Genomic DNA, 14969 nt, shown 5'->3' on the forward strand with positions numbered 1-14969 from the left:
AGGCCCCTCCTGGGCACTCTGCGCACAGTGGGACCAGCTCGTACACGTGGAGGGAGCCAGGGAGGGCCTTTGTGCTGGGCAGGAAGAAGAAGCAGAGTCCACAAGAGCAGCAGGTGGGAAGAGGCGGCTGAGGAAGACAAGACACAGCCCAGGGAGACCCGGGGCCCAGCGCGGCTACTCCCCAGCTGGTCACCACGTCCCACGGCCGCCAGGCCTCAGTTCCGTCTCCCGTGCATTGGATAGAGTAATCGGTGCTGCAGGAGCACCGCAGGATCACGTGTGATGGTGGCAGACCCAGATGCGTAGAAAGTGCTCAATACACATTAACACCAAGGCTCCCCATGGTCACCGTCACTGCTCCCACCGGAGGGAGGTGTCCAGATTGCTGAGGGGCTGGCACAGGAATGGGTCTGATGCATGGCGCCAGGGCTTGTGAAGCCAAGCAGAAGGTCAAGACAAGATAACGCAAGGAGGGCTGGGGACAGGGTGTGACCCATGAGTGCAGTTTCTGTGGGACGTGCAGTTCCCAGATCCCAGCCCCAATCAGGCCACGGCTCAGCCCCTGCTCCTTCCTCCGCGGCCCGTCACCCGGGCAGGCAGAGCTGCTCCTGAGGCCCGCAGTCCCCAGCGGGGCCTGGAAGCTGGCTTCCAGCACAGACGTGCACACATACTCGCAGGGTCCCAGCCTCTGCCTTCTCGGGTCATTTTGAGCATCTGTTCTCTGCAGGCCTTCAGTGTCCCTTGCCTCTCAGGTCACAAAGGTCAAAGCCTCCTTATGCTCCTGCCTGCCACCCCCCACCCCCCATGAGTTTGCTGTACCCAATCTCTGCCATTACTGTAACAAAATGCACACACAGTCCCCGAAAGCAACACAGCATTATTCTCCTACAGCTCTGGAGGCCGGGGGTCTCAAAGAAGGTGTGGGTAGCTGCACCTTACGAGAGGCTCCAGGAGAGCAGCTGCCTGGCTTGGTTCCTTCTCCAGCCTCTGCAGGCCCTGCCTCCCCTGCCCCTGGCTCCCTCCTCCACCTTCGAGGCCAGCAGGACCATCTTCTGATCTCTCTCTGCCTCCGATCTCCTTGCAGACAGGCCAGGAGACACCCCGTCTCAAGATGTCACTCAGTCACACCTGCCAACTCCTTTTGCCGTACAAGCTGGCGTACTCACAGGTTCCGGGGTTAGGCATGGACTCTGCGGGGTCATTATCTGGCCTACTCCACCTCCCTCCCTCCCCCTGCTCCAGTCCTCTGCGCTGTCCCTCCAGTGGCAGGAAGATGCTGACCCACCCCCCCCCCTGTCCAGCACGTCCACTGTAAAAGCCCAGGGAGCGGCTTCCCCCTGCGTCGCCCTTTCTCACGCAGAGCACCCGCTGGCTTCTGAGGGACAGCGGTGCCACCTCTCCCAGCTCACACCGCCCTGGCCCCAACCTGACTCTCATATCTCTGTCCCCCAGTTCTGATCTCCTCTCCCCCAGGCTTCTGAGAAGAGATGATTCTGGTCACCTCCACGCTAACCAGGGTCCACCCACGGCTCCCCTGCTGGTCCTGCAGATAACTCCACTGGAGGGGAGGGGACTGTCCCTGCGGCCAACTGTTTGCCACGGAGGCCCACCTTCTAGGAGGGTGCCCGGGTGGACGTCCCCGCTGCTCTCGCTAAATGCACCGCTGACCGCGCTGTGCAGACCCAGAGGACGCTTCTCAGCCCTTCTCACTGTGGCTTCCAGGCAGAATTCGACGCCGTTGGCCACTGTGGTCCTCATGACCCTCGCTTCCCCCTGGACTTCCGGGACACCTGCCCTCCCAGTCCCCTCCTCCCTCTCAGGCCACTCTTAGTCCATCTTCTCAGACTCCAGCTCCCTGGAACTCGAGGTGGCAGTTCCCCAGAGTGAAGTCCCAGGCCCCTCCACCTCTGTCGGCCCCTCGGGGCTGCCCTCGTGCCCCACACCCCACAGACCACCTGTAAACAGGGGACTCGCAGGTGACACCCCAACCTCCTCTCCATATGCCTACTGGACATCAGCAGGTGGACATCTTGGCGAGACTCCAAACCCAAGTCCAAAACCGAACCACCATCTTCCCCAGCCCCTCCTCCTCCGGCACCCCCATTTTGCACCTGCAGTGACCTGTTGGAGGGGGACCCCCTTGACTCTCCCACTCCCCACAGAGATCGGCTGGGGACAGAGTTCCCAGTCCTTTCACTTGTCTTCTCATCTCCGCCCACAGAGAGGAGCCGGTCTGGGGGCTGAAACCCAGTGTGCCCCAGCCACGTCCCAGTCCTTTTCATTTACTTTGAAACAGGGTCTTGCTAAGTTGGTTAGGGACTTGCTAAGTTGCTGAGGCTGGCCTTGAACTTCAATCTTCCTGCCTCAGCCTCCCCAGGAGACCTCATTCCTGACCACTGCTCCACCCTCTGCACCCAATCAGTTCTCCAGGCTGCAGCCACAGTTGCCTTTTCAAACATAAATGTGCTCAGGTCACTCTTCTTACCCCCAACTTCAAACAAAATGAAGGCTTCTCACTGTCTTTAAAGAGCAAGCAGACTCATTTGGTCCACTGGGCCCCACTGGGTCAATTTCCTTCCCTCCTCTAGGTCTCTGTGTTTGCCGCTCTCCAGGAACAACTAACCAGTTGCTTGAATATACTGCCCTCTCCTCCTGCCCCGGGGCCTTTGTGCATGCCACTCCAGCCATCTGATGCCCCTCCTCAGCCCTCACTTGGAAGCCATTCTCTTCCTTCAGTCGCAGCTCAGGAAGACTTGTCTGATCTCTGGCCGTGCTAATTCCCCAGGCTGTTCACTTTCTCTGGGCCCCACTATCTCACCATTAGCTATCAGATTTGGAATTTTATGTGTATTTATCGTGTTCTTCAATTAATTCCATCTCCTGCACAGTGAGCTCCATGAGGACAGGGCTATGCCTGACCTGGCCCACCACTGTGTTCACAGGGCCAGCCAGGCCGGGCATGGAGAAGACGCTCAGAAGAGAAGCGTTCAAATGGTGAGCCGGCTTGCTGTCTCCTCGCCGGCCCTTCTCCCGTAGCTGCTCTCCCGTAGCTGTTCAGTGGCTCAGGTTTGACTCAGTCTTGGAAACTCTTCTTCCTCCTTTCACATCCCCCACCAACAAATCCCAGGGACTCTCCCTCCCAAATCTCTTTCAAATAAGCCCACCTCTAGCACCCAAGCTCAAGGTGCCACCTAGTTTTTACAGAAACCCTGCCCCCGTCTCCTAGCGGGAGCCTGGAGTTCACAGCCCAGGGCACCTCTCTGCCTGGCCACACAGTGGAGCCCTGGCCTGGGGATGCAGGTCGCTCCCTGGCTCAGGCACACTGGCCCGGCCGCCCTGCCTGCTGACTTTCTGCCACTCTGGTCCTCAGCCACCGCTGCCTCTGCTCAGGCTGCTCTCGCCGCCTCATGAGCATCTCTGCTCACGCGGAGCACTTTCTCACCCCCTCCAAGACTGACCGCCACGGGTTCTTCAAGTTCCCACCGCATCTAGGTCAAGAACAACAATAACAGCAGCCGGTATTGGCCAGCGTGACCTAAGGCGCTGCACCACGACCCGTTCCTCTTCAGCGAGGCTGTTATCAACCTCAGACTGAAACGGGCTCAGAGAAGTCCATGACTCGTCCAAGGTCACACTGGAGGGTAAACAGCGAAGCTGGCTGACATGACGAACCGGGGCTCCAGGCCCCAAGGTCTTGGGGACTATGAGCATGCATGGCCCTCTGTGCTGTGTTCCCAGAGCACCCTGCATTCCCCTTTAGGTCACAGTGGTCACACGTACACAGTGCATTGACTCCATGCACGCCTCCAGCGCTGGCCCTGCCCTCACGTGACTGCCTTCTAAGATGAACATCGTGCTCTGCGTCCCCTCAGTCCCCAGGTCCGTGTGGAAGAGGGGTGGCTGAGCCTTTTGTAAATGCCACCGAATGGCCTGACAGGCACGCACGTGAGGACTTGTAGGAACACTACCCTCAGCTCTGGCCGACGACTTCCTGCTCTGTTTATGACCGCCAGGTGGGCTCTCTCAGGATGGCCCTTGGAAAGCAAGGAACACAGCCACTGGGTTGGGGATGGGGACAGCATCCATCATCCGCATGTCCAGTGGCACATGCAGAAAAGCCCTTGGGCCAGCATATGGCGCCCCCTGCTGGTTTCCTTCCATATCCCTCGACAACCTCTCCCGCTGAACAGCCCAGGGGACACTCACCAGCCATGAGAAGAAGCCCGCCGATTTGTCCTGAGTGGAGATCTGCCCCTCATAGGGGCCAAAGATGTGGCCCTTGGGTATGACCTCACTTATGCACCGCACATCACTCTCTCCGCTGGCTTCCTTGACCACCTCCATGCCCTGCGGGATGGTGAGGGCAGCCCGGTCCGGGATGCCCACGGGCACCGGTGTGTCTGACACAAATACGGGGGGACCATGGTTGGGGCACTCATCCACAAAGTACTCCTGGCAGGACTCGCAGACTGCAGGGATGGAAAGAGGAGGAAGGGTCTCAGTGGTGGTGGGGAGATAGGACCCCTAGGGAGGAGGCCGAGGGCTGAGAGGAGGCCACCCAAGGACAGTGCAGGCAGCAGAGAGCACAGTGCATTGACTCCCAGCCACAGGCCCCAGGGTCATCAGGACAGTCACCCAGTGCAATACCTGGTTACCCTCCTGAGGCCTCCAAGATGAAGCCGCCAACTCAAGGGAGCCACTAGTTCCTTTTGTCTCAAGTTTGAAAAAGGAGGAGAGAGCATGGCTTCAGAGCCTGATGGCTCTGAACTGCGACTGTCCATCTGTGAGCCGTGGGACCCGGCACTGGGCACTTAGCTCTTGGCAAGCCTCAGGGTCCTCACCTGGAAGATGGGGCCAACCACAGCCCCCTCTGCAGCTATCGATGAGGACCACCGGAGCATGGACCAGTGCCTGGAGCATGGACCAGTGCCTGGTCCACGGGGCACAGGTGGACTTCACTAGTACTCCTGCTGCACGTCCCCAGCCCAGGAGAGGGGGTGGGGGGAGGGAGGTGCAGGCCAGAGCCGCGAGCCCCACTTACACCAGAAGTCAACTTGCTGGAAGCTCTTGGGCACCATGAGGTCTCGCTTCCCCTTCAGTTTCTTGGGCTCGACTTCCATGGCCGAAGGCTCGGGTCTCCTAGAGCTGCCCAGGACAAGGGTCAGGCAAAGAAAGCAAAGCAGCCGTCAGAGTGAGAGTCTGACAGGGAGAGGATGGGGACCCGGCCAGGAGGCCCAGGGGACACGGGTGGGCATAGAAGCCCCAGGTGGCCTGCTGTTCCTGGGCCACTGCTCAAGCCCTTCCAGAGCCTGCGCTCACCCGTGACCCCAGAAGCTGCCCCAGCAAGGTTAAGGAAGGTGGGCAGGGTCCCCAGCCCACCCAGTCCAGCCACCCTCCTGCCCGCTCCGGGTCCCCACACAGGCCTCACCAGGGCTGGCCATACTCCTGGTCGCGGAGGGGCGAGCAGACCTCTGTCTTCACCACTGTCACCATGTCCCCCACAGCCGCCTTGGTCTGGGCCAAGCACTCCTTCATGTTCTCAGTCATTCTGTCCTGGGACGCAGGAGCAGGAGCAGGCCAGGAAGAGGATCAAAGAAAGGGGGAAGAGGGGTGAGTGGCGGAGAGGGCAAGCAGGGGTCCCGCGGAGTCTGGTTACCCGCCTGCCATCCCAGAGGAAGCTCAGAACACAGACAACAAAAACAGCCGCAGCCCGGCCAAGAGGAAATGCCATTTCTATCCCGGGCTGGTCCTGGGGACGACTGGAGCCACCAGCCCCATGGGGTCAGGCACCAGGGGCAGCTCAGGCCAGGGCAGGCCTGGGAAGCACAGCTGGGACCCCAAGACCAACGGGCAAAGGACACGAGGAACCCACATGGGCTTGGGGACAACTCTGCGCAGGGGCTCAAGGAGGGAACAACTCAAGTCCAACTGTGGCCAAGGGGGTGGGCGGGACGAAACGGGCCCTCAGTGCCTGGCGCGTGAGGGGCTGCCCGAGCGGCCAGGCCAGGTGCCAGCTCCGGCAGGTACCGGCGGGCGGCGGCCACTCAAGCCCCACCCCCAGGGGCGTCCTCCACCGCTTACCGCCCTGCACCAGCGCCGGGCTTCGGCCGTCCCTCGGCACCCCGGGGTCCTCATGCCAGGCCCGGGGACACTCTTCGGGCCGGGACAGCGCGGCTGGGGCTGGGGCGGCGCGGGGCCCGGGCTGGGCGAGCGGCGTGTGACTCACCACCCGGGGCCCCGCTGGCCACTCCCCTGCTCCTCGCTCACCAGCCCGCTCCCCACCGGGGCCCCAGAGCCGCGGGCGGGAGGGTGTGGGGAACGGGCCGGCCCCCTCCTCCAGCCGCCGGGGCCGGGGGCGCGCGGCGGGGACCTGGCTGGGGCCGCCCCGCCCCCGGCCCGGGCACCCGCCCCCGGCGCCCGCGTGAGTGGGCGCGGGCCGGGCGGCGGGCAGCGGGCGGCTCACCCACCTTCCCCGCGGGGCGCTCCCGGCCCGGCCCGGCCCTGCCCAGCGCCGCCCCGCGGCCCTGCGCCCGGCATTCCTTGCGGGGGCATGTGGCTTCTTGCCGGCCCCGGGGGCACGCAGTTGGCTGGCGGCCGGCGGGGAGGGGGGCGGCGGGGAGGGATCCTGCGCCTCCCGGCCTCGGCCCCACTCGAGCCGCGGCGCTGGGGCTCGGGCGGGCGTCTAGTGGGTGGCAGCGCCCCAGAGGCCGGGCGAGGGCGCAGGGCCCTGAAAGGCGCCCCGCAGCCTCGGAGCCCACCCGGCCTGCGCCGCCCCGGGGGGTGCGGGGAGCCCCGCGCCTGCGGCTGGCCGGCTTCCGCGCTGGGCACCTCGCCCACCCCACAGCCCTTGGATCCCCGGTGAGAGGGCAGGGTCCCAGGTCAGCGGGGCAGGAGCCGGGGCTGCAAGATGGCAAGAGACTTGCCCAAGGTCACGCAGACCAGTCCTGATGGAGTCTGCCCTGGAGGCTGGGGCGCAGCTCAGAACACGAGAAGGGGAACCCCTCTCCTTCCATGGTCATGTTCAGGCCCTGGGTGTGTCCAGGCCGTGTCCTCAGCCTCGTCCTTTTGTGGAATGATCACTGGGATCACCCAGTGGTGGGTTTGGGCCTCAGCTCATGGGCCAGCGCCACATGGGGGCAAGGTGCTGTGGATTTGCAAAGCTGAGGAGCAGGTCTCCCTTGGAGGAGCAATGGTCACACACAAGCCATCAAAGGCAGTGGATCCTGGTAATTAGCAACCCAGGCTCTGGAGAGGAGCAGCCCGAGTTCCCGACAGACCTACAAAGCTACTGTGTGCCCTGGGCAAATGTCAGAGGTGGAATGTTTGAGCCCCACCCTACTCCACCACCCATTCCTATGTTGAAACCCTAAGCCCCATTGTGACTATATATGGAATAGCACTGTGGGGAGGTGACAAGATGAAGTGAGGTCTTGAGGGTCAGGTGTCCTAAGAGGAAGGGGTCCGGAGTTGTCTCCATGGTGTGACACATAGCCTGAAGAGGGCCCTCTGCTGGGTGGAGAGCATCACCTGGAGCTGGGTGGCCTGGCCCTTGACTTTGGACTTCCCAGCTCCAGAACTGTGAGAAATCAGTGTCATTTAAGCTGTGATATTCTGCTGTGGCAGCTTGAGCTGACGGACACAGCAAGATGTCTAAACTCTGTGCTCCCATTTCTTCATCTGGAAAATGTGGCTAATAATAGATTCCATCCCAGAAGCTCTGTATGACATGGACGGAGTTTGGGGAGTGGGCACAGTCCTCGTGTCCCGCACAGAAAGGCAATAAGGAGGATGGAGAGGAGCAGCCTCACGAAGGGGTGGCTTGGAATCCTCTCCACTGGACTGTAGGTCCACCGCCTGCAAACTTGGGCACTTTATTAGAACCGCGTCTCAGGACTAATTTGCATGGGGGTCCCCTCCCCTGGCCCGGGTGCCTCCACCAAGACCACCTGCACGCCATGCTCAATCCCGTCACAAGGCCTATGACCTGGCTGGGTCCCCATCTGTCCTTCAGCCCTCCCCTCATGATACCCTCTACTGGCCCCAAGTCACACTTCATGGCACTTGTCACATTTACAAAGGTCCTCTACTGGCACATCATGTTTCCTATAATAGGCAGAGCTCCCCGAGGACAGAGGCTCTTCGCTGACCACTGGCTTCTCAGCACCTGTTACAGGGCCTGGCCCCAGGGAGGCTGGGAAAGGGGAGCAGGTGCTAGGGGCCCGACAGCAAGGAGCACTCACTCTCGGAACCACACATTTGCAGGACCGACCGGTGACAATGAAGTCCTCCCTAAATAAATGTGCAGCCAAGTGCCTTAACCAGCACAGAGCCCATTTCTGAATCAATATTTGCCAAATGAATAAACGATCTGATAATCTAAGTCAAGACTGTCCCTATCTAATATGTCCCATGGGCACAGTAGAGAATCTCAACTCCATAGAGACCTTGGAAGGAGAGAAAGTGGGTGGTTGTGGTTTTGGTGCTGGGGACTGAACCAGGTCTTAACCACCTCACCATCCCAGCCGGTTTTGTCTTTTCCCTTTCCAAGACAGGTTCTAGCTCATTGTCCCAATCTAGCCTTGAACTTTTGGTCCTCCTGCCTCAGCCTCCCAAGTCACTGGGATTACAGATGGACAAACTCATGCCACCAAAAGCAGCTGGGTCACGGCTTTGAATCCTCCTCCCCCTGCACTCCCTCCTGGTGATCTCTGCCTGGCGAGGCGGCCTTGGGGCGAGGTGTGCAGGAGGCACAGTGGGCTGGGGAGGCCCGGGCTTGATTCTGATAACCTGGCATGCTGGGTGGGGATGGGACACAACCTGCCGGGTTTCCCCAGGAGGGACAAAAGGAGACCGAAGCCAGGGCAGGGTTCGGAGGGCTGCGGGTTTATGGAGAATATTAACATCACGGTGGCTGCCCAGAGGAAAGGGTGTAGGGGAGGGGACAGGAGAGGAGAGAGGGCAGAAGGACGGGGAGCGGCGAAGGAGGAAATGGGCAGTAGTAAGAGAATAAAGGATGGAGAGGAAGAGAGGAGAGAAAAGACGGAGGAAAGAAAATAGAGAAAGTGGGGAAGGGGACTGAGGGAAAGAGGCACACAAATGTTGTGAGTCTCCAACGGTCCCCAGGACACAGTCCCCTTTGATGAAAGCATTGGTCTGTCTCCAAGCAGAGACCCTCGGGTCTTCTTCCTCTTCCACACCCCGGCCCTCGCCCGCCCTCTTTCTTGTAATGAGGTGAGGACCAAGCCCTGCTTCTGTGACCGATGTGCAGCCTTTTGTAACACAAGCACGGGCAGGTGGAGTGTCCCTTGTCCAGAGTGCTTCAGAACAGAAGGCTTCAGATTGGGGACTTCTCCAGATTTTGGAATAGTTGCGTAGCCTTTACCGGTCGAGCATCCCAAATGTAAAATCCAAAATGCTCCAAAATTTGAAAGTTCTGACATCAGTGTCAGTGCTCAAAAAAGGTTCAGAATTTGAAGCATTTGGGATTTGGGATTTTGGGATTAGGGATGCTTGGGCTGTAACTCCGATGGTTAAGAAACAGCTGGAGAACAGGAGGGGAAAGGGGAAGACGACACAAGGGAATGAGATTGATCAAATTATGTTACTCCCAGCAGCTTGGGAGGCTGAGGCAGGAGGATCATGGGTTCAAAGCCAGCCTTAGCAATGGCAAGGCACTAAGCAACTCAGTGAGACCCTGTCTCTAAATAAAAGACAAAATAGGGCTGGGGATGTGGCTCAGGGGTCAAGGTCCCCGAGTTCAATCCCCAGTACCAAAAAAAAAAAAATATGTGACAATGCAAAATGAATCCCACTATTATGTATGATTATAAGCACCAACAAATTTTTTTAAAAAGGCAGAAACAACCATAGGGTGTCAGAGGCCTCACAGAGAAAGAATGGAACCAATTATACAAAGAATCCATTAGAAGATTGAACTTTCCATTCAGTTCTGGGCCTCCTGACAGCCAAAGCAAAAAGAGAAATACGATGAGTTATAGCATTCTCATTATTCAACACTGATTTATTGACTGTATGCACCATTAAGTTCTCTCCATTCTTGGAAGAATCCAGCCACCTGGAGTACAAGGACCAATCCTCACTTTTGTGACAGGTGTGCCCAACCCTGAAGTGCACCACAAGCTCAGACACCTCTACCTGGAAATAGAGGTAGACCTTCTGTCTCTGCATTGAAGGCTGCAGAGCCAGGGAAGGGGAGATGGGGTGTCAAATGCACTTCCACTGGGGTGACAGTCAGCCCATGCGACCTGGCCAGGGGAAGCACCGCAGCCTTTTCTGCAGACAGCTCTGGCCCCACTTGCCCAGCAAGGGCCCGGGGAGGGGCGGTGCTGCTGGCGGTGCTCCCTCCCAGCTGGCTCCGCGGAGTCTGCACAGGCAGAGATTAAGCCTGCTGCAAACCCAGCCAGGAGACGCAAGCCCAGGAGGAGGGGCAGAGGGGCCCAGCGGCTGTTCACCCTCGGCAGGGTGCCAGGACCCTGGGGTGCCCAGCAGCCGTGCCCCCCAGGGCCTCGAGTCTCTGCCCACTGGTTTCCCTGGAGCTTAGCACCATGAGAACCTGGAGCCTCTGCCCTGGTACCCACACAGCATCCATTATCATCCACTCTAATGCCAAAGGGACACAAAGATGGGGGTTGGCCCACGTCCCACACAGACCCAGGCTGGGTACTTGACCCTGGGTCTCAGTCCGCTTGTGACATTAATAAACCACCTTCAAAAGTTCCTGCCTGGCGTTAAGCCTTAGTTTCCCCTTCCTGAAAAATTAAAGACTCAACTAACAGTCCTTAACGGTAACCACGGCTGAGGGGACGGGCAGGGCTTGGAATTGTGAAAGGGAGCAGTTGGATTTATAGACTCGGCCAACACTGCCTTTGGAGACAATGAAGTATGTGCCTCATCTGTGAGACAGTTTTGCAATGTATGTAGACACCTTTGTGATTAGCAAAAGACAAATTTATCCAAAAATGCTATTGAATTCGTGGAACCCCATGTCTCTTATTTTTATTTAGCTGACACTCTTTTCCCACGAGTAGGGTTGTGTATACAGCATCATGCCTGGCCTATAAGAAGCACTCTACAGATACTCGTTATCATTATCATTCACTTTATTAGTATTTTAAAGTATAATAGATATTGGGTGTGGTCGGTGAAAATTCGTTGATTTGAAAAGATAGGATCCAGCCAGGGGTAAAGAACCTGCCTAGTCTAGAGGAGGCTCGGTGTTCCACCTTCAGCACCATATTAAAAAAGAAAAGAAAGAGGTGTGTGTGGGGGGGTCTTACCAAGCACTTATGACCCCAGCAGATAACACTTTATCAGCAGGGCGCAGCAGCGCTCACCATTAATCCCAGCAGCTCAGAGGCTGAGGCAGGAGGAGCGCAAGTCCCAAGCCAGCCTCAGCAACTGAGGGAGGCCCTAAGTAACTTAGTGAGACCCTGCCCCAAAATAAAAGGGGCTGGGATGTGGCTCGGTGTTTAAATGTTCCTCGGTTCAATCCCTGGTACCAAACAAACAAATAAAACCCCAAAAGAATTTTTATCATTGTATTCAACGCCCACTCCAAAGAAACAAACAACGAAAAATACAAACTAGCATTGCAAAGAGCGTCAAGCGGTCAGTGTGTTTTATAGAAAACCAGGAAACCCTACTAAGACTCAGATAAATGAAATTAAATAAGCATCCTGCCTTCTCTACTGAATTGGCAAAATCTTAAACCTCAATGGTCCAGAGAGTTGGCAAGAGCGTGGAGAAGCCCCTCGGTCAGACCCTCCCTTGCGCCTGGAATTCCCGGCACCCTCGCTGGAGGCCACACGGCAACTACTATCCAAGGCCCAGCCCTTTGCAGGAGCAATCGCACATCCGGGAATTCACCCCGAGGATGCCAGGAGGTGACCTGCACAGCTGTCCTCCCCCAGGTGATCGGCAGCAAAAAGGGTAAACAATTCAAACCTCCCAAGTGGGAGAGAGGTTGACATGTTGCATACGATGAAATAGCAGGCAGCCATCCACAAAGCTGCAGATTGTTAAATGCTGGGCATATTATTGAATGAAAATGGAAGTCACGGCTGAGTGAAAGAAACTGATCTGAGAAGGCTACATACTGTCCCATTGCAACTGTGTGACACCTGGGGGAAGGGAAACCAGGGAGACAACAGAAAGACCAGCCGGGCAAGAGGGACAAAGAGGCAGGACAGAGGGTTTGGAGGAAGGTGAAAGTGCTCTGTGAGATGCTGGGGTGATAAACACATGTCACCATGCATGTGCCAAAGCCTTAGACCTTCCATACTAATGAGGAGACCTAAGAGGGTCTTTGGTTCTAACAATGTGTCGCTAAAGGTTGACCAAGTGTAACAAGTATGTGCCTCACTGTGGGCGGGAGGCAGGGGAACTCGCTTATTTTGAGTCTAAAAGGACTCTTTAAAAAAAAAAAATGAAGTCTAGCTGGTCCTGGTGACGCAGGCCAATAATCCCAGGGGCTCAGGAGGCTGAGGCAGGAGGATCACGAGTTCAAAGCCAGCCTCAGCAAAAGTGAGGCACTAAGCAACTCGGTGAGGCCCTGTCTCTAAATTTAAAAATACAAAATAGGGCTGGGGATGGGGCTCAGTGGTTAAGTGTCCTGGATTAGATTCCCAGTACAACGGGGGGAAAAAAAAAGGATCTATTTTCTAAAAGTGAAAACTATAGAAAGAAAGATACAAACTAATCCCACTGAAATCTATACAGAATGATGTGGATTTGCACACACAGGTCTGGGAGCATAGAGTCGCGGGTACTTAGCAGTTAGCTTGGGGTGGGGGGTTGTGTGTTTCTGACTTCTTTTTGCTTATGAGGAAAAAGTGTCACCAAAAAATACTGGGTATAGCTCAGTGGCAGAGCACTTGCCTATCATGTGGGGGTCCCTGGGTTCATCCCTGGCACTGAAGAAAGAAGTCTTTAAAGGAGCTCTTCATACTCATGAGGGTTAGAAATTGCTGGAGAAGATAACTGCAAAGGTCCTTCCACCTTAACCCATTTGTCACGAGATGAGATCAACAACTGGATGGAGGAAGGAGGAGTCCAAATTAGAGATGGGGGTGGGGCGGGTGAGTGGCACTCCACATGCACTAGTAAGTGAATCCAGGGGCAGTGAGGCCCCGATATTTCTACCACGAAGCATCTATGGTTGAACTCAGGGGCACTTGACCACTGAGCCCCATCCCCAGCCCTTTTTTGCATTTTATTCAGAGACAGAGTCTCACTCAGTAGCTCAGCGCCTTGCTTTTGCTGAGGCTGGCCTTGAACTCTGCATCCTCCTACCTCAGCCTCCTGAGCCGCTGGGACGACAGGCGTGCGCCATCAGGACTGGCTGCATCTCTGTTTTTACTTGTCTTCATCATTCTGTTTGGGGAATGCGTTAGGCGATAGTTTACCGGCCTCCCTGGGCCTCCATCCTCAGAACACACAGGTTCTGTGACTGTAAGGGTCAGCACACTGGTTAGCCGCTGTCATCCGAAGCCAAAGCAAAGAAACTGTGCATGTCCTGCGCGATCACAGGGCACCATGCAACAGTCACTAAGCTCCTTTATGTTTAAAATCGGCTTGGCAGGTGGAATACGATGTCGGAATGAGAATGAACAAACGCGACTCCATGATCCAGTTCACATAAAGTTAAAAAATGAAACAATCAGGCACAACGATGGTGTTAGAGGTCAAGTTCAGGGTTATCCTTGGGATTAACCAGAAAGGGGCGGGAAAGAGAGTCCTGGGGTGCTGGCCGTGTTCTGTTTCTCCCTCTGGGTGCTGGCCCAGGGTGTGCTGGGTTGGGAGGGTCTCCTGGGCCTTGCTCTCTCCCGTAGTCACTTATACTGTTAGGAAACACACCCGAAAACACGTGCAAGAGCCCTGAGGGCCAGGGGCGCCTCCATCCTGCCCCCGACTCTGCAGCTCAAGGACTGGGCCCAGCCAGCAGAGCCTCCTGCCAGGGTCAAGGCAGATGGGGTCCGGGTCTTCCTCCACTGAGCAGTTCCACTGAGCCTCAGCAGGGCCGCTGGCCGGGACAGGGGACAGTCTCCCACGCGGGTCCTCCTGCAGTGCTCTTAACACGCCATCTGTGGACTCCACCGTTGACAAGGCTGATACCAGGGGGCCAGAGGATGCCAGGTAAAGGCCTGTGAGCTGTGAAGCTCTGCCTCTCCCGTGGGCCCTGCCGGGGGCCTCCGCTCTCAGGACAGCCTGGGGTCCAGGCGCAGCCAGGCCTCCCCCAGTTCAGGAGGTCAGAATAAACCACCTCCCTCTCCAGTGACTGCATCAGGAACGTGGCCTTCAACCAGTCAGCACAGGGACCCCTCCAAGGGCAGGTCGAGACCTGCTTAGACCCAGCAGAGGGAGGTAAGGGCTTGTGTGACTTCACTGAGACAGCGCAGGCGGCCACCCCACAGAGGCCTCGGCAGCAGGCACCCTTAAGATGGCCATCAGAGCAGGGGGCTTGGGAGGGGCAAAGATAGGAATCATATTTGGTCTTCCTGGGTCTTGAAACAGGGCTCCCCAAACCCTTGGAGTTACCTAGCGATCGGTGCGTTGCCATCGGGAGGCTCTGGGAGCACACCTGAGTTTATGCTAATGCGGTGACTGAGGCTGGGGCTCCAGGTAGCTCCAGGGTGGGACTGGTCACCAGCCCCACCCACTGACCTCTGGGTAGGTGAGGAGGGACTGGAGATGAAGCTCCATAAAATCTCACGGACGGCTTCAGACCCCACTGGATGGTGCTGGACGGCAGCACCTCACCAGGCCTGTGACCTCTCCCATTTGGCTGCTCCCAAGTGCATCCTTTATGTAGCCAAGAAGAGTAGGTAAAGCATCGCCCTCGTTCTGCGGGTCATCCCAGTGGGGAGGGGTGGTGGGAACCCCGATGTGTATCAGCGAGAAGTACCGGTGACCGGGATTTGAGACTAGCATCTGAGGGGGGACGGTCTTGC

The 14969-nt window shown here is 57.4% G+C and overlaps 1 protein-coding gene across 4 annotated transcripts in view; it reads right to left on the minus strand.

Annotated features, from left to right (window-relative positions):
- Prdm11 (PR/SET domain 11) overlaps positions 1–14969 on the minus strand; it is a 71175-nt gene that overhangs the window by 34729 nt on the left and 21477 nt on the right. For 2 of the 4 annotated variants that reach the window (XM_027936414.3, XM_071616280.1), the window contains exons 1-4: positions 6082–6320; positions 5429–5553; positions 5042–5145; positions 4207–4469 (exon numbers count right to left, since the gene is read on the minus strand). In XM_027936414.3, coding sequence (XP_027792215.1) covers positions 4207–4469; positions 5042–5145; positions 5429–5553; positions 6082–6135 — 546 coding nt within the window. In that variant the 5' untranslated portion in view covers positions 6136–6320. Of the gene's footprint in view, positions 1–4206; positions 4470–5041; positions 5146–5428; positions 5554–6081; positions 6321–14969 lie in introns of those variants that run through there. The other 2 variants (XM_071616282.1, XM_071616281.1) reach the window with 2 other exon arrangements.

Source organism: Marmota flaviventris, chromosome 9, assembly GCF_047511675.1.
Source record: "Marmota flaviventris isolate mMarFla1 chromosome 9, mMarFla1.hap1, whole genome shotgun sequence".
Taxonomy (NCBI): domain Eukaryota; kingdom Metazoa; phylum Chordata; class Mammalia; order Rodentia; family Sciuridae; genus Marmota; species Marmota flaviventris.